We start from the raw sequence: 19010 nt of genomic DNA, 5'->3' as shown, positions 1-19010 counted from the left end.
TCTATAAATACCCTTTTTTCTTTCTTTTTCAGCCGACTTAAAAGCTGCTCCTGAGGAAGGATTGGAGTTATTTTCCTTCGGTCCATAAACGCAAGAATCGCGAGACGGCAGCGTTGATGTTGAAACGGATGGGTATCAAATCTTGCCTTGTGGACTCCTTTTGTAAAGGAACTTCTTGTTACAAGAAAATGATTTTTCAGAATGTGACGACAAGAACTCCTCTTGTAAAGGAACTCTTGTTACAAGAAAATGATTTTTCAGAATGTGACGACAACGACGATCTGTACGTATCGGTGTTGAAGAATTCTCCAGAAGGATTTGGAATCGTCGAGTAGGACTTGAAGAGCAAATAAGAAGGGGTTTTTAAACAAATAGTTTTAAGACTTGTTGGAGTCTATGGAATATAAGTCAATCTATATTATATATAGATTGTTAGAATTGTTAGAATCAAGTTATATGATTTCAGGAAAAAAAAAATATAGTTGAGTATATAGATTGTTAGAACTGTTAGAATCGAGTTATGATTTTAGAAAAAAAAATTCTAGTGGAGTTTTGAGTTATTTTCTCAATATATTGGAGTTATTCCATCTTTGTGTTTTTCATCTTCTCAACATCTGTAAACTATAACATAATTTTAATTTTTAAAACATATATACATTAACATAATCTTTCACTCTTGGACGATTATTTTATGGCCAGGTAGCAACTTGCAGGTATCCAAGATCTCTAAACAACCCAAAAATCTTGGGGTAATTAAAACACAAAGAAAGAAATCAACAAAAAAGAACCACTAATTAATAATCCTTCTTTTCATGATCAAGATTACCAGCTTTCCTCCTTAGATTCACAGCATCTTCGCCCATCACTTTCCCTTTCCCTTTCCCTGTACGATCATGCCCCCAATCATCATCATCATCAGATGATGTCCCAACAACAGTCTCCTTGATCTTCTGTGTCGTATCTTTGGCTGCATCCCATGCTCCTGCCACCGTCTGCTTAGTCTTCTCAGCCACAGCTCCGGCAGCATCCATAGTCTTGTCCTTTGCAGCCTTCGCCATATCTGCAGCTTTGTTCTTCCCTTCTCCAGCTTTATCTGCTGCCTTGTTTGCAGTCTCTTTAGCACTTTCTTTCATTTCGTAACTCTTTTCTTTCGCTTTCTCTTTCATGTCACCTGCTCTGTCTGCTGCTTTTCCTGCCATGTCGTTTGCTTTGTCTTTCATTTCTGTAGCCTTTCCTTTCATACTATCCATGGATTCATCTTTCATTTCTCCGGCACCTTCTTTCATTCTCTCTTTACCTTCTTTCATTTTGTCTTTTGGATCTCGTCCCATATCCGATGACTTGCCACCATAGTAGCCGACTGTTTCATCTGCGTTATACCCATTGTTGGTTTCTTCACTTGCATGTTTTCCCTGTGAAAAACACGATGACATATATAACGGGTTAAACACGAACATTTATATAAGCTAGTGAAATCGATCCATTTGAATGTTGATAATACCTGAGAATGTTTGGAGGCAGAAGTGAAGCAAACCCTCGAGGCTTTGTTAGTAAAAGAAAGAGACGTTAAACGAGGGATATTTGCTTTAGATATGTTGAAGATTCCTGTTCTTGTGAAATGCATTGCCGCCATTGTTAACAGACCTGATATTCTTGTGTTTACGATTGTTTTTGCAAATTTTCTGTGTGATGTTTATCTTTCTGCCGTTGTTGTTGGGAGGGAGTTTTGATTATAAGGTGGATGAAGGATGGAGGGTGGCAGAGCAAGTCTGTAACACGTGTTAGAAGATTGTGACACGTGTAGGGGATGTTGTAAGTTTGGAGGTGGTAAGCTTTTCATACTTTCAACACATGTCATTTTCTTCCTCAAGTCAAAAGCATTACATTATCTAAAAAATAATATTGGTTAACGTGACCTAAATACGTATATGACTTGAGTGGCGGTGGATATGAATTTTGCAAGTGATTATAAAATTATAAAAATAAAAACAATTGAGTATAAAATTATAAAATTATATGAATTTTTTGCATGGGCTATTTGAGCTGAATAGTCCGTGCATAAACGTAAAATTTGTAACTTTATGTGTTATATAGAACTTAGGAAGCTAGATTTATGTTTTGGATGCATTAAGCCGGATTAAAATCGACTGTATGGAATTAGACTTTGGGGGACTCGACGATTCGTTCATAGAAATCAAAGAGTTGGGTGTGGTTCCCCAACCTTTTCTGTTACTCAACAAACTTGTTAAGTCTAGAAGATGACTCAGCAAGTTGGATGTGTTTATGGACTTGAAGATCAAAGAACTCGACGAGTTGATAGCGAAATGGCCCGATTAGTATGAAGAGGAACTCGACAAGTTCAAGAATGAACTCAGCGAGTTGATGAGCAAAATATCCCAACATACATGAAGAGGAACTCGAAGAGTTCAAGGATGAACTCGACGAGTTGTGAGTAAAATACCCCGACTTTGTATGAAGGAGAACTTGACGAGTCCAAGGAAGGACTCGACGAGTTCAAACGAAAGTCTCAATTCTGTCATGAGGAGAAACTCGACGAGTTAGATCGTGAGTTCGAGATTCTCTGAATCATGGAACTCGACGAGTCGGACCAACTCGGCGAGTTGAGTCAACCAGAATGTTGACTTGGACCAGAAGGCTGACTTTAACCATAGTGTTGACCTTCGACTTGACCGTTGACCAGAATTGACCCTTAAAAGGGTTATAAGTTTAAAAGAGTAATTAAAGAGATGTTATGTGTAGGAGTTGATGAGAGTTGATCCTAACACTGAGGACAGTTCAGTTCACGGCATTGAGGTGAGTTACCTTCCAGTAGAAGTGGGTCTAAGGCCACAATGTCGGCCCACTAATAGGAGTTGTTTGTTAAGATGATTGTCTTTGTGATAATTGTCTGGTATGTCACTATATGTTATGTTGTATGTGTTAGTATGCTCTATGATCATGTGATAGTGGTAGATAAGGACTAGTCCCCGATCTCAGTTAAAATATACCGGCAGGGTAGGTCGGGCACCCAGATATGTCTGACAGTATGATATGTTATGTTATTATGTGGTAGTGGTAGGGGTGAAATAGTCCTTGTAGCCGGTTGAAATAAATCGGAGGGTAGGTCAAGCACTCCGGTATGCCTGACAAGGGTAGGTTGAGCATCCAGATATGCTCACCAGGGTAGGTCGGGCACCCAAATATGCCTGACAGTATGTTTGTTGTATGGTATGTGGTATAATGGGGGAACTCATTAAGCTTTGTGCTTACAGATTCAGTTTTTGTTTCAGGTCCTTCTTCGAAGGGAAAGGAGCCGGTACGGTAGCAGCGCATCACACACACACACACACGATTTCCGCATACGAGATTCTTTGGATTTGAACCCAGACATTGTTACTATGCGATGACATGATTTGAGACTTATGATCTATCGCTTTTTATGAAATGAAATAACTTGATGATTTTTTCTATAAATTGGTTTATAAATTGCTATATCAAAAATGAAATTTTTGGTTCATATTTTTGGAATGTTACACTAAACGTCACATCGTGGGGACTGGTCTGAATAACTCAACATATTAAGCTGTTTTCAAAATTCGAAGAGCTCGAAAGCTCAAATCCGGTCCTTCTCAGGATCGTGATGGATAAAGTTTCCAACTTTATCCATTAAGGCATCTCAATAAGTCAAGATCTCAAACCCTAAGTGTTTAAAGGCAACTCAAACTATGCAAACACCCATTAAGCACTTAATCATTAAAGTTACTTCTCCAAAGTTTCCAGAAGGGTTTCCTACACTTAATGGACCATCAAAATTGTAGCTTTATGGGCATGCATGTCTAATGCATGTACCTTCCATTTTAGGTCAAAAACATGGAAAATAAGTACTCAAAGCTTATGCATGGGATCAAAACTCCAGGGATCCTTAGATCTGGAACATATAACACTAAGATGCCGATAAGGATCCATAAAGTTGTCATCTTTATGGAATCCAAACTTCCAAACCATGAAGATTAAGGGACAAAAGGCCTAGATCTAGAAGCAAGTGACAAAAAGATTGAATCTTGGACACTTAAAAAGGTCCAAAGAATGCATAAAAGAAAGATGATGAGGCTTGCAAGCTAAATCCACACTCTAAATCACCTTCCTCTTATTCTCCAAGCTACCAAGAACACCAAAAGGACCAAAATCACCAAGAGAGGCTAGGGTTAGGGTTTCCGAGTCTAGAGAGTTATGGAGCCATGGATGAGTAAACCCTAACACATACTTTCCTTTATATAGGCCATAAAACTAGGAACATAAGGTTTTAATCGTCAGATGGTCGCTACACCTTGGCAATCCCACCGCCACGCCGTGGGGAGCAAAACAGATATGCGGTTCATTAAACATCGTCCCATCCTGGTGGTGCCTCCACCACTTTGTGGTACCCTAAAACATAAATAAATTTTGTAAATAAAAAGTACCTCAATATTTGGATGTTACATATAGACCTTAAATACACCGATTAATCTAAAAAATATGAGTGCACACCTAAATGCTTTAGTAATAACCCTGTCATTCACTAATTTACGAATTTCCTCCAACTTCCTATCTTACTACAGTCTATGGTCGCACGGTTCAGGTAATGTTCTCCAGTGATTTAACCACCATTTCCTTCCTAATCTGAAATTCAAAAAATATATTTTATGTTACTTAAAAAAATCAAGATTATCATGGTGTATCATTACTCTTACAACAAAAGACAATAAAGAAGGAAAACAAGAAGTCATAAATTAGAAAAAAAATCATTTAAATTAGAAAAAACAAAACTTATAACAGCGAAACGGGAATCGAGCATCTTCCAAATGGATTCATTTCATCTGGAATCAAATGATATATTGGAAAAGAATGGATGGGGTAAGAAAAATGATAGATCTAGGAAGAAGAGCAATAAAATAAAATCTGAAAACTCGACTCCGATCAATGGTCGAGTTCTCAACCTTCTAAGGACATTGATTCCAACGAGCTTGATGAATCTTTTAGTATTCATTTAAAATCTTGTACGACCAATAGGGGGTGTTTGTGATTTCTTTTGAAAACAATTTATTGATTTTTTGAAAAGTCAATAAGTTAAAAAAAAATTTGTGTAGATGCAAAGCATTTTTGAAAACAAATTTTCTGTAAGCTTGAAAAAAATGAGTTTTGGAAAAGTAAGGAGAGCTTGATTTTTGAAGTGTTTTTTGGCTATTTTTTATTCTAAAATGACCATAATATCTTCATTTAACCTTATACCACCTAATCTTATACCCATATAACCTATTTTTAGTCATTTCACATGTACAAGCAAAGTCAAATATTTTTTAAGAAACAACTTATTGATTTATAGATTTTTGTCATAATAAAATTTAATCCAAACACTTTTTTAAAAACTCATTTAGGAAAATTTATAAGTCAATAAGGACTTTTACCTAAAATCACTTTTTAGATTCAAAAATAAACCCCAAACACCTCCATCATAGGTTTTTCGGAGATTCGGTGAACCGCTTAAGGGAGAAGACATCCATAACTTCCATGTGTCTCTCTCTTTCATCGATAAGGTGAGTGAGCTCAACGGGGGCTTTCTGTGAGGCGTGGAAGGCATCGAAGTTGTTGTTCTTTCCCATTATTGAAGTTGAAAAGGGGAAATGGAATGGGTTTAGGGGTTCAGAAGGCGGTGTAATGGTGAATGGTGAGGTTGGGCCTATTTGGATATTAAGAAAAAATATACAATAAATATATAATAAAAAGGCAAATATATATTAAGAGTAAAATAGGTATTTTAAGTCATTTAAGGAATAAAGATACAATAAAAACAAACGATAAGGACTTTCTAGTTAAAAAAAAAAGTTAAAGACTAAACATACAGATTACTTAAACCACATGGACCATACATATAATTTACCCTAAAGTATATATGATAAATTGGTACAAGAACAAGCACCACTAGTATATGGAAATTGCTTATTGGTTATTTTTTATTTTTTTTTACAAAGTATTAACTTGCACGGTCAAATTGTCATGATGTTAGTTACCTTCTCCACTACGATCCATCATAACATTATTATTCTCCGTCATGTGAGAAGGACGAGAAGGACATTGTGGCAAACATCGCCAGCTAAAACAACAAGAACATTTCCACGATGTTTCTGCAACTAGACACATACAACAAATATGATAATCACTTAAACTCAATATTGTAGATGAGATGGTAGAAAATTTTAGTTTGATTATTCAATTTTAATTTATTTTATTTTTATTTTATTTCATTTTTTTGTGCGTGTAGGTAGAGCTAGATCCTCAAATCAAAATACTAAATACATAACTTCAGTTTGGATTTGCTGATTTCCATTAATTTTGAATCAAATTTTCTCTTAAATAAACTTGATCACTTTTGCAAACAATTAGTTTCATAGAAATAAATGTAAAATAGTCTATTATAAGAGTGATTACATGGGAAAATAACTACAAAACATTATATATTAGGGGGTGTTTGACTTAGCTTTTCACAGCCCAAAAGTCTTTTTTGGAAAAGTTACAAAAAGTCAGGATTTCCTGACTTTTCCAAAAGGTTCCTTTTCCTTATGTAAAAACTTCAAAAGTAACTTTAAAAACTAGTTTTGCCAAACATCTTTGCTTTTTTTTTTCTTTTCCAAAAAGGACTTTTTGCTGTGAAAAGCTAAGCCTAACACCCCTTAGACGCTTTTACGAAAGATTTGTAATAATTTTCTTTCCAAAAAACCATTGGAGAATTGAAAGTTTTTGATGAAAATATATCACTAATTTTTAACTTCTTTTTAATCATTGATGTTAGAATAAATGATAGAAAAATACTTATATTTTGGACCAATTCGTAGAAAGGTTTTAAATATAAATGTTTTTTTCTATTTTTTTTTCTGATATTAAATGGTTTAAAAGGATAAAAATTCTCAAGTGGTTTTCATGAAAAAATTATAACTTACAACTGATTTTTATTGAAAAATGCTTTTATAATGATTTTTTCATAAAAACATTAAAATTGTAAGTGTTTCTCTAACCTTTTCCCTAAAGACAATGATAAGGAGTTGGCAATAAAGTTTAAATAGAGTTTGTATTTATTTGCAATCGTGAAACGAATTTTAATGAGTAAAATGGTGTATTAAACTGTTTACAAGACTTTTGGAATGCCAATATCACAGACTTCTTTTTCATTTTTCGTTTGGGTTCATTTGTTAGTGTGTATACATATAATGCATAGTGAGGCCCAAGTTAGACCTTTTTATATAGCTAACATTTTTTTTTTTTTTTGAACCGGAGAAGAAGACAAGACAAATAACAACAAAAAACAAAGTTACAGAATTTTGAAAGGGAACAACACCAATCCTTCCATTTACAAATACCAAAATTATCCTCGTGTTTAAACCAATCAAGCATCATAGAAAAAACGTTATCCGCCAATTTAGAATGTGAAGTACGAATGTGACTAAACCTCCTTTCGTTCCCAGCCTTCCACGCACACTAGATGAAGCCGTAACATATGGCAAAAATCTTTCTTCTTTTCAAGCATTGGCCTTAAGATCCAGCAAAATCCACAAGCTCCACAACATAATTTAGAATCGGAGGCTGGATATCTCACCAAAACAGCCATTGTAAAGCATCTCTCACAATTGCACAACATAAAAGAATATGATCCACATCGTCACTCCCCGTGTTGCAAAGCGAACAAGTTGAAGAGCAACCGGAAACACCTCTACGAGCTAACACCATCGTTGTAGGAATATGATCCATACACACACACCACACGAGCGTAAAAACTTTTATGGGGACAATTTTAACCCAAACCATGGGGTTAGCAACAACGGGAGTCACAATGTTTTCAATCGCAGCACGTAAATCATAGATATAAAAGGGTAAATGGCACAAAAAACATTCTTTTTGCACAAAAAATCGATTTTGACATCGTGTTTTTTTTTGTGTCAATTTTGACACTGTGTTTTCCAATTTGTTACAATTCTGACCACTTGACCGGTTAACTAGGTTGCATGCTGACGTGGCATGACGACGTGTCAGTTTTGATGACGTGGCATGCTGACATGATATGCTGACGTGTCAAAATTGATTTTTTTTCCACAAAAAACATTAAGTTTTTACTTTTTTTCGATTTTGACACAAAGTTTAATTTTTTATTTCAATTTGGACACTATGTTTTTTTTGTTTCAATCGAACATCATTTATCAAATTTTGTTCAATTTTATCTATTTTCTATTTGAAGACGTATAAATATATTTTTTTTATTACATTTTAAACCGTATAAACATATTTTTTTCGTTTAAAAACCACATTTTTATTTAAATACAAGGTGTTTTTTTTTTTTTTTTTCATTCAAAGCATTAGTTATATCATGAGAATCAAACTAACCATAAGCTTCTAATAAGATGTAAAAATTTGATGAGTTGCAAACTTGATATCCGAGTTTTGATTGACTACAGACCTCCAAACCTCCAAACACATTTTAAAGTTGCATATTTAATATAAAATACAATTTTTATATAACTAATACATACCTATACATAAAAATATGGTTTGAGTGTAAAAAAAATGTATTTATACAAAACTATGATTTTTAAATGAAAAAAAACATATTTATACGGTTTAAATGTATTAAAAAAATATTTATATGGTTTCAAATGGAAAATAGACAAAATTGAATAAAATTTGATAAATGATGTTTGATTGGAACAAAAAAAACATAGTGTCAAAATTGAAATAAAAAATTAAACTTAGTGTCAAAATCGAAAAAAGTGAAAACTTAGTGTTTTTTGTGAAACAAAAAATCAATTTTGACACGTCAGCATATCATGTCAGCATGCCATGTCATCAAAACTGACACGTCATCATGCCACGTCAGCATGCAACCTGGTTAACCGGTCAAGTGGTCATAATTGTAACAAATTGGAAAACACAGTGTCAAAATTGACACAAAAATAAACACGATGTCAAAATCGAATTTCTGTGTAAAAATAGTGTTTTTTGTGGCATTTACCCGATATAAAAACATCCGTCTCCTGAAAGTTTGGACTTCCATTTATCTTGCCCAATAGAAAGTTTAACCTGCTCCAACAACCTAGTCAAAGAGCTTAACTCAAACAGCTCAAGATTTCTATTAGGCTTCTTCTTCCAATCCCACGTGATCTTGTTCGTGCCCATTCTTTCAGCAATAAAACAACTTTTCCTTTTATCAAGATCAAAGAGACATGGAAATTTAATTGCCAATTACGTCACTCTCAATCCAATCATCTATCCAGAAAAGCGTACCTTTACCATTACCAAGACAAATATCATAAGTAGACGAGAATTTTACCTCCAAATCATTGATATGAGGAATGATTTTAACAATGTTGAACCAAACCCCAGACAAAGATCTTTTCGCCCAAGCGCCCACATGCTTCCGGTTGTTATTGTGGATACTGCAAATAACCCTCTTCCAGAGAGATTTTCTATCTTCATTAAACGCCATAACCATTTGACAAGCAAGACCGAATTCAACGACATGAAGAAATTGTTTCCAAGACCACCTTTTTCTTTAGGTCATAGAACTACATCCCAAGCGATCCAGTTTAGCTTGCACTTTTCATCATAGCCTCCCAAAAAAAATTCTCCTAATAGACTCCAAGTTTTTCAAAATCGATTTTGGGGCTTTGAAAAGAGAAAAATAATAAAGTGGGAGGCTTCCAAGTACAACATTGGTCAGGTTTAACCTACCACTAGAGGACAACGAATTGGCCTTCCAAGAGGCAAGCTTTTTGTTAACCCTCTCCACGATAGGTTTCCAATTATGCTCAAGAGACATGTTTTTCCCAATAGGAGCACCAAGATAATTCAAAGGGAAGGCGCCCGGATCACATCGAAGAATTCGAGCACACGTAGATACTTCATTGTCTGGGACTCCAATATGATACACCTTTGATTTGTGAAAGTTGACTTTAAGCCCCAAAGAAGCGTGAAAACATCTAAGAATACGAGAAAGATTTGAGAAGTTTGAGCTCTCCCAATTACCAACAAATAAAGCATCGTCGGCATAGAATAAATGAGAGATCACCGGACCATTATTTGGTGTCGATACACAATGAGAAATAGACTTCTACTCAGCAGATTTCATGACTGCATTGAGCCCTTCCATGGCTATGATGAATAAGAAAGGAAAGAGTGAGTCTCCTTGACGGATACCTTTAGTGATGGGGAATTCCTTTGTTTCAAAATTGTTGATCAACACCGAAGCCATAGAAGAACTTAGACAACCCTTAATCCATTGTCTCTATTTCCCACCGAATCCCATTTGGGCCATGACATTGTCCAAATCGTTCCATTTTATTGAATCAAAAGCTTTATCGAAATCTACTTTGAAAAAGAAAGATTTAGATTTATGCTTTTTAGTCCAAGTATAAAGCTCATGTTACATAGTATCAAGGTAAGATTCCTCAAACCTAAACCCTAGACTCCCAGGATTTGCCTCTTAATTTTTTTCGACTCACTCATCTCGAGATCCAATGACCGGTGAAGATTCTTCTTCCTCTTTTACTCTTTCCATTTAAAAAGGTCTAAGCATTGACCTAACTATGCATCATGTATACATGCACTAACCTCAAGACAAATATACCCTTAATATTGTTTTTGATTGCCTCAACCATGGTATATAATGGTAAATTGTTAAGAAGATGATTCAATTATGTAGTTACAATAGGAAGATATGTGGAAGGATTTTATTACAAAAGTTTTTTTTTTTTTTTAACTGTCGTTGATACAACTCAAACCGGATTTCTTTGGCTTGCTGGAAAAATCATAACCCAAACCCATCTGAAAGTACCCTCCGCACATACACACAATGGGACATCTATATATGTTCCCTTTTTCCATTTCCACAGTTGCATCACCTGCGTCCATCGGTTTGACACAAACTGTGCGAGATAGATATAGAGGTGTACAAACCGTTTTTTTTTCCAAAACGAACTGGTTTGGTTCAGCTCAAGTAAATCAAAATCGGTTTAGCCCTAAACCGGTTCCTTCATAAAAAAAGGCGAACCTATCTAAACCGGTTCCAGACTGGTTCATAAGGTGCAAACCGGCGGTTCCAAACCGGTTCATATAGTACTAAACTGGTAAAACCAGGTTACAATGACTACAATTTCGAACCGGTGCAAACCGACGGTTTGGTTCCTAAATTGGATTGGTTCATAGTGAACCGGTTTTTCAGTTCTTTGCGGTTCAGTTCGTAAACCTGATTTTTTTATGCAAATCCAGATAGATGGATAGATAGATAATTAAATAAGATAGGATGAGATAGGATATGATAGGATTAACAAAGAACAAGAAAATGTTACAACAATAGCAATGGCCATTTTGTAACTTGTAAACACAACTACACAAGGATTATTTATGTAATTTACTCAAATAGTTATGTATAAAAATAGAAATATCTAAGAAAATGTCATGGGGACCAAAATAGTAATAAAGGACAAACTTAGGTACGAAATCGTCAAAAAAAATAACAATCAAGGTGATGATTTTGTAATTTATTTTTAGGTAAAATCAAATAGTAACCTATGATAATGACAAAATCGGAACAAATTCAAAAGCTTTAATACCTAACCTACTGTCGAGAAAAAGAAAATTGAAACCTGGAATGAGACATGATCATCAATAATTCCATATAATATTTCAACTTTTTCCTTATAAAGTACATATGGTAATTGGTTCTTACAAGAACAAGCACAAATATCAAGAAAATGATTATTGGGTATATAATATTCTTTTACAAAGTATAACAATACACAATTACATGATCGATGAAATTGCCATATTGTTACTTACCTCCTCCTTTGCGAGGAGGACAATTGGGCAAACATAACCATTCGACGCAACAAGCTCCTCCTTTCCCTGACCCTCCAACAACTGGACACATACAACAAAGTGAAACATCGTAATCTTTTAAACTCGATACCATATGCACGATGGTAAAAGCTTTTAGTTTTACTATTCAGTATTAATTTTCTTTTTTGAAAATTACTAATCTAACCATTTTTCTTAATTATTTTTCATTTGATAGCCAAAAATTAGCCTTTAACCAAAATAATCATCAAAACGTAGATAATTAGCCAAAACTATTGTTTTAAGGAGAAAACTATGGTTTGGCTACAACCTCTTAAATGAACTACTGTTTGGGGAGGCATTGGGCTACTTTTCAGAGACCCTTTATTGTGACGCTCCATTTGCTCAAAATATATAAAGTTGAAAAACACTATCTTAATGGCGGCCCCAAACAATAATCACATATTTTCTCCTATTCTTCCTTTTTTTGTGGTTTTTGTTGTATCGTATAAAATCTATTAGCAATGGTTATAATTTATTTTGAAAAAAACGCAACAAAGAAAAAAACAGAATACCTAAGGTGTACATGTTGTTAACGTGAAAACTGTTCATTAAAAGCTTGTACACCGTATGTAACTTCCGAAACCTAAGGTTTTAATTTTTTTACGGTTTGTGATACCTTATAGAGAGCATACTGTAGGCGATTTTTTCACCTACAGTTTCATATATAAAAAAAAAAAAAAAAATTATATATATATATATATATATATATATATATATATATATATATATATATATATATATATATATATTATAAAACATATTAGTTATATATTGAAATTTAAATGGTACAAGTTGTAAAGCTTTTGTACAAATCAATTATGCATAAATAATCAATATTTGCCAAAAATTTTAAAACTTAAATTAAGGAAGGTTATTAAAAAAATTAATTTGGAGCAAAATGACAATTTTAAAATATTAAAGACATATATATAAATTAATTTACATTTCATAAACTAAACACCGAAATTAATTAATTTACATCAAATATATAAAAAGATAATATAAATATAAGATCGAAAAATAAATATTTTATTTAAAAGTTATAATTAATTATTTTATTACATAATTACTAACAATCAAGTCTAATAATTATTTCCTCGTAAGAAACTATTCGACAAAAAAATTATCTCTCACCGCCGCTTTCCGCAAATACACATCTAGTTGAGAATAAAAAAACGTTTGTAAGCCTTGATTTTAATCAAATTATCATGAATCAAAAGAAGTATTTTGCGACACAAAAGGAAAATATAAGTACTTGTCCCATTTTCTTATTAACATGTATTAATCACTTCCTTAGATTGGTAGGTGTGGGCATTGCCCACACCGGCGTTTTTGAGAAAAAGAAGAAAAAAGGCATGAATGGAAGATGGTGGTGGTAACGGGAAGCAACGTACATGCATATACCGAGCAAAATTAGTGTGTGTGTGTGTGTATATATATATATATATATATATATATATATATATATATATATATATATATATATATATATATATATCACGCCTCTACAGTAGAAGTTCTTTATCGAGCTCTTCTGAGGTTGTGAAGCTTAATCATTCAGCACATTTCAATCATTGTCGTGTTTTTATTTACTTCCTGTTTTTGAATCTTGTCGATCTTTGATATATATATATATATATATATATATATATATATATATATATATATATATATATATATATATTATTTTATCGAGAAAAAATAATTATACAAAAAAAATCATATTTTAAGTATGTTTAATAAATAAAGGTTCCTAATATTAATAATTTGTTATATAAGTTATGTTTTTATTTTAGTTTATATCAGCTCTTTTACAATATGTATACATAAGTAGTATATCTAATTTTATTAAGTTTTTTCTGTTATTCAAATGTGAATAATTAGAATATACAACATTATAGTCGTGTGTTAGTAACATATGAATGGATAAGTGAATATATAATATCTTTTAAATGTGAATGCTGAATATCAATTATTTCCATATATTATTCACTTCTTAATTACTCAATATGATGTATTATGTAGATTAGTATGTATATAACTCATAAAATGTATAAAATGTGTTATTCAGTGTGACTAACCCATAACTTGTAATAAATATTCTCGGTTTGGTCTAATATATTCAATTTTTTGTATGAAAATAGCAAGCGAAAAATAAGACAACCTTTGGAATCGTTATAAGTTGCAGGTGGGGGAGTTCTTCCTGCAAAATAAATAAAAACAAATGCAAGGCAAACTTCAGTATCTTACACCCATAGGCAACAAGATTTTTTACATATAATTAAAAGAGTGATTATAGATTTTCGGTAGTCCTACAAAACAGATCAAAAACATTTACATCTTACATACATACATATACATAGATACAAACATATATCTACATAAAGCAGCCACGCACTGAACACAAGGCGAACTATTAATCTTTTGTCTTTATTAAAAAAAATACAGTATATCTACACAGAAATACATGTGTTGATTGGTAATCTACCTTTGGAATAATGAGTTTCTGGTGGGAAATTTCTTCCTGCAAAAGAAACGAGTACCATGGCAAAAAAAACAGCCAACAGAAAAATGGAGCTATAAGACTTCATTGTACTACACCCCGCTTGAAATTTTCAGTATTGTTTGATTTATATAGAAAAAAGCCTACTGTCCTAATTATACGTCGTAATTATACGCGTTAAATGGAAGTTTTAGAGACCAATTATAACCACATAAAAGGGTAATTGGATGCGGCCTAATAGAAACATTACACGTGTGATTTATAAGAAATTTACTCCTAAATGCACGAATAAAATATTGCATAAAATTCTTTTGAAAACCATCACGTACGTCAATATTTGAGTTGTCAATATTTTTATTTAAGATTCTACGACTTATAACAATAATATATATTCTTTAACGTGGAAATATTATCAAAGGGCTTTAATTCTGACGGTAAGAAATGAACCTTTAAAATAAGAAAATAAGAAGTTTTGAGTTGAAGTCTCTTAAAAGAACTAGCCGTCTACCCGTGCAATGCGACGAGCGGCAAAGTTTCAAAATATTTTGTATGTTGTTTTCTTTTAACATATAAGTTGCATTATTATTTTGAGTTAAAAATAAAATTATATTATTGTTTTTGGTAAAAAGCATGTAGGTAGTTTCTTATTAAAAATCAAAATATGTCCAAATTTTCAAGTTTTTTTTTTTCTTTTTTTTTTCTTTTTTTTTTTTAAAAAAAAAAAAATAATAGGGCAAATTACACATCTAGTCCTTTTACAAGATTTTTTTATATTATCCATATTTTTTTTATTTTTTTTTGTGGTATACATATTAAATTATAATACAAAGTCTTTGTATTTAATAATTTATTGGGTATTAATCAATATAGTATTATTAAAATAGTTGGTTTCCGGTCAATTTAAATTAGACATGTTTGATTTTTATTGTCAAGAATTATTAATCATTCAGTTTGTTTTTGTTTAAGATTTACTTTCTTGTTTTATCAAATATTTTCAAATATAAAAATAATAATAATAAACATGTAAAATGCATAGTCTTATTTTCTTCATATTGAAATTATTTTTGATAATTCTTATTTTCAGATTTGATACAAATGACGTGTATATATGTATAATAATTCTTATAACACTTTATTTAAAAAGTAGAAGTTCTAAATTTCAAAATAATAATAATAATAATAATAATAATGAATAACTTTGTCAGTCATTTTCACTTTATATTAATAACTAACTTGTACTTTTGTGTATTTTGTATAATAAAGATAAATATTATAATCAATATTATTTGACATATTTTAATTTATTATCCACGTATTAACCTCAATAATAAAAGCGGAATTGTAACCTTCAATTTTAAATTTTGAATCGCCGTCTAGGATTTCAAATTTTCCACAATATATGGGACACGTTTTTTATTTGGTACAATAAATAAAGATTTATTACCTTTATTTTAGGCATAATATATTTTTAGTTTGAATCTTTGCCTATCTTTTCCACCTAAATAGGGTTAAGTTATAAATTTAATATTATTTTATTGGTTGTTACTTGTACTATTGGCTAAATCGTTTGAACGTCTTAAAAAAATAATATTAGTATATTAAAGTTATTTTTAGAAACAGTGAGATTTCCTTTATAATGTATTATAGATAGGTGATATTTAAAAATAGGTTATCTAATTTGTTGTCTTGGAAAAAAAAACTTGGAAATATCGTCATGTTACTTTTACTTATAATAATATGTTAGAAATATGCTTCTATTTCTGTTGGCGATTTGGGATTAATAACACATGTAAATTCTTATAAAAATATGTTAGAAATATGCTTCTATTTCTGTTGGCGATTTGGGATTAATAACACATGGAAATTATGATATCGTGTTTAGCACTTTCATATCAAGAAAAGAGAATGAGAAATATGTTTTTATCTATTGTGTTCTACAACGTGTTGTACCACAAAATTATATCTTTCAGATTATCTCAAATGTTTTACCAAAATTTGCTTAAATATGTGATTTAGTTGAAAACCATCACAAGACAGTTACAACGTTCAAAAACTAACACAAAACGGGATTCTAACTACCAGATAATTAGTTTAACCAACGAGTGTCCACCAATAGCCAAACCTAACACAAAATGGTCATTTTAACCATTAGATATAACACCGAACATGTGTTCTGACACAAGCTTGTTGCAATTCGTTCCGATATAAGTCGTTTCGATGGGATCCTATGTAGATCGTTCTTGATGCGATCCAAAGTGAATATTTCTGATGCTCTCCAATGCGAACATTCTGATGCATATCATTCCAACGAGTTACTATCGATCACATTTGAACAGTAACATGCTATCCGAAGTGAAAGTCCCAATGCGTTGCTTTCCAACGAGTTGCGAACGATCACAATTGAACAATGACCACTTTTGTTGTGAAAGTGAATTCACATTGCAATCAGTTCTAGTTACCAAGTCGCATTCGCATCACAATCAAGTCCGAGATCAATTTCGTTCCAAGATCAATTTCAGTCTGAGATCAATTCCACTCCAAGATTAAATCCATTCCGAAGTCATTTTCGGTATGATACCAACTACATTCCGAAATCACTTTTGTTCCAATTTCAAGTCAATTCCAAAATCAATTTTCCGTTACTTTATAAATATTCTATAAACATAAACAAGTGTGTACTCCAAACCTTCCTTACTTTTTTTTCAAGATTTATCGAGATTGATTTTGGTCAACAAGTTAATCCATTACACTTAAATACACTTAGTGGAACAATTCACCAACAAACCTCCCTCATTTAAGTGTAATCTTGATTAACTTAAAAACAAAACATAACAACAACAAACTGATGCATAAATGAAATCTTGTGACGACTGAATTTCAAATTAGTATATTATTCATTCCAAATATTCGAATATTAGGGTGTCATTAAGGATTGAACCTTGTATCCAAGTGAATACATGAAGATAATGTACACAACAATTTACATTCTCATAATTTCTAACTTGACATTATATTTTACTAGCTTGTATCCCATCCTTTAATAAGCATATGAAAGTCAAGTCTCAACCTCTTCAAATAGCTAAATTTCATGCTTATATAGGCAGTTCTTTTGTTCTTGCACCTGCAAATGCAAATTTTCAAAGAACTATTAAGAAATAAAATTTCAACCTCCTTAACTTGCAGTACTGAACACATACCTTAAGATGATAATAATAATGTGTTCCAATCTTTAAATATCAAGCTTTCCACATTTAATTCAACATCTAATGTTACATTAGATGGGAATTAGGTATCTCAATATAAAATATTTTAAATAGACTTTAAACCCATCCATACAGCCGTCTTGTGCACAAGATCTCTAACTAACCATTTGGTTACATGATCGGCTAATGTAACACCCGGTTTCAAATCGCTTCATTATTTGAGGCTACAACCCGATCATCAGTTATCATAAGGCTTGGAATCTTAAGGAAGAAAGGATTTGGCCCTTTTTGGATGAGGGTGTTAAAGTCTAAGTGATCCGAGTGTTCAATGGTGTTTCGGAGCCTAAGGGCATAATTGTAATTCGTTAACTAAGTACTTTATAAAATTTGGGATTGGCTCGGGGAGTTTTAATGCTATGATGGGTTGCTAGAAGCGTAGGGCTTCTTGGCACCTTTCTGTGGATATAAAGTTTGTTGGAAATGGACATAAATCGAGGAAGTTATAGCCTTCGGAATGTTTAGGGTTTCAGAGGGAACCCTAGTACGTGGGGTGTACCAAGGTAGTACACGGGGCGTATAGCTGAGGAGGTCAGTACGCTTGGCGTAAAGTGGTGTACGCTGGGCATAATGAGAAAGGTGGTATGAGAGTGCGAGGCCTCGTATGTTGGGCGCATATAAGCTTTATGATAGCCTCTCTTGATCATTTCTAAGTCAGCCACCATGATCTAAAAAACCCTAATTCGACTCCTAACCCATGTTTGGTGATCTTGAAGCTCTTGTGAGATTTTGTTGAGGGTTTTGTGGATCTAGAAGAAGAAGGAGAAACTTAAAGACTTATTCTTTGAAGGAAAGCTTTGAGATCCAACATTTACATCTCCTTTTGGTGGCTTATGAGGTATAAAGTCTCAACCTTGTCTTTTCATTTCATGGATCTTCTTTTTGGTTCATTTTGGTCATTTTGACACTTTTGGTTGATGAGTGGGAGTTAAAGTCGTTTTTAAGCTTGAAATTGTAGATCTGGATATATCATCAGTTCCTTGGGCATAAAGGTGCAAACTTTATGGTGGTTTTGGTTCCATGTATGTATTAAGTCAAGTATTAAGCTCATTTGAGCTCTAGTATCCCATTTAGCCATACATGCACATAAAGTTGGCAACATTATGTGATTAACCACCTTGCAGAAGTCAGATATGAATTTGGACCCAAGTCTTAATGAATTAAGTGCTAAATTGGAAAGATTGCTATGCCTGGTGAGTATGATGGGTGTACAAGTATGTATGTGTAACGCCCTATTTCCGGTATGCATCAGTTCATTTCATATTAAATTTTGTAAAAACTACTCAATGAGTTGGTAGCCCTAACTCGTCGAGTAGATGCCAGATGGG

The 19010-nt window shown here is 32.6% G+C and overlaps 1 protein-coding gene and 1 long non-coding RNA gene across 2 annotated transcripts; both read right to left on the bottom strand.

Moving 5' to 3' along the window:
* Nucleotides 1–653: 653 nt before the first annotated feature.
* Nucleotides 654–1703, bottom strand: LOC145062186 (uncharacterized). Its single transcript, XM_079009815.1, has 2 exons — nucleotides 1502–1703; nucleotides 654–1412 (listed from the first exon to the last, which is right to left on the bottom strand). Exons 1-2 carry the CDS (start codon nucleotides 1631–1633, stop codon nucleotides 795–797), a joined length of 750 nt encoding a protein of 249 aa, XP_078865941.1. The 5' UTR covers nucleotides 1634–1703; the 3' UTR covers nucleotides 654–794.
* A 9976-nt stretch (nucleotides 1704–11679) lies between these two features.
* LOC145065025 (uncharacterized) lies at nucleotides 11680–14557 on the bottom strand. Its single transcript, XR_013688208.1, has 3 exons — nucleotides 14408–14557; nucleotides 14084–14122; nucleotides 11680–11940 (listed from the first exon to the last, which is right to left on the bottom strand). It is a non-coding gene; the product is annotated as an uncharacterized LOC145065025 (long non-coding RNA).
* Nucleotides 14558–19010: the final 4453 nt, after the last annotated feature.

This window comes from Lactuca serriola, chromosome 7 (genome assembly GCF_051521515.1).
Source record: "Lactuca serriola cultivar US96UC23 chromosome 7, Lser_US96UC23_V15, whole genome shotgun sequence".
Taxonomy (NCBI): Eukaryota; Viridiplantae; Streptophyta; class Magnoliopsida; order Asterales; family Asteraceae; genus Lactuca; species Lactuca serriola.
Note: the sequence above shows the minus strand (reverse complement) of the source record. Positions and strands in the feature narration are given on the sequence as shown.

Excerpts from the sequence above, each read along its gene's own strand:
- LOC145062186 (XM_079009815.1), bottom strand. The coding sequence starts at position 1,633 with ATGGCGGCAATGCATTTCACAAGAACAGGAATCTTCAACATATCTAAA. Across the intron at positions 1,413-1,501 it reads CTGCCTCCAAACATTCTCAG|GGAAAACATGCAAGTGAAGA; the intron begins GTATTATCAACA and ends TGTTTTTCACAG.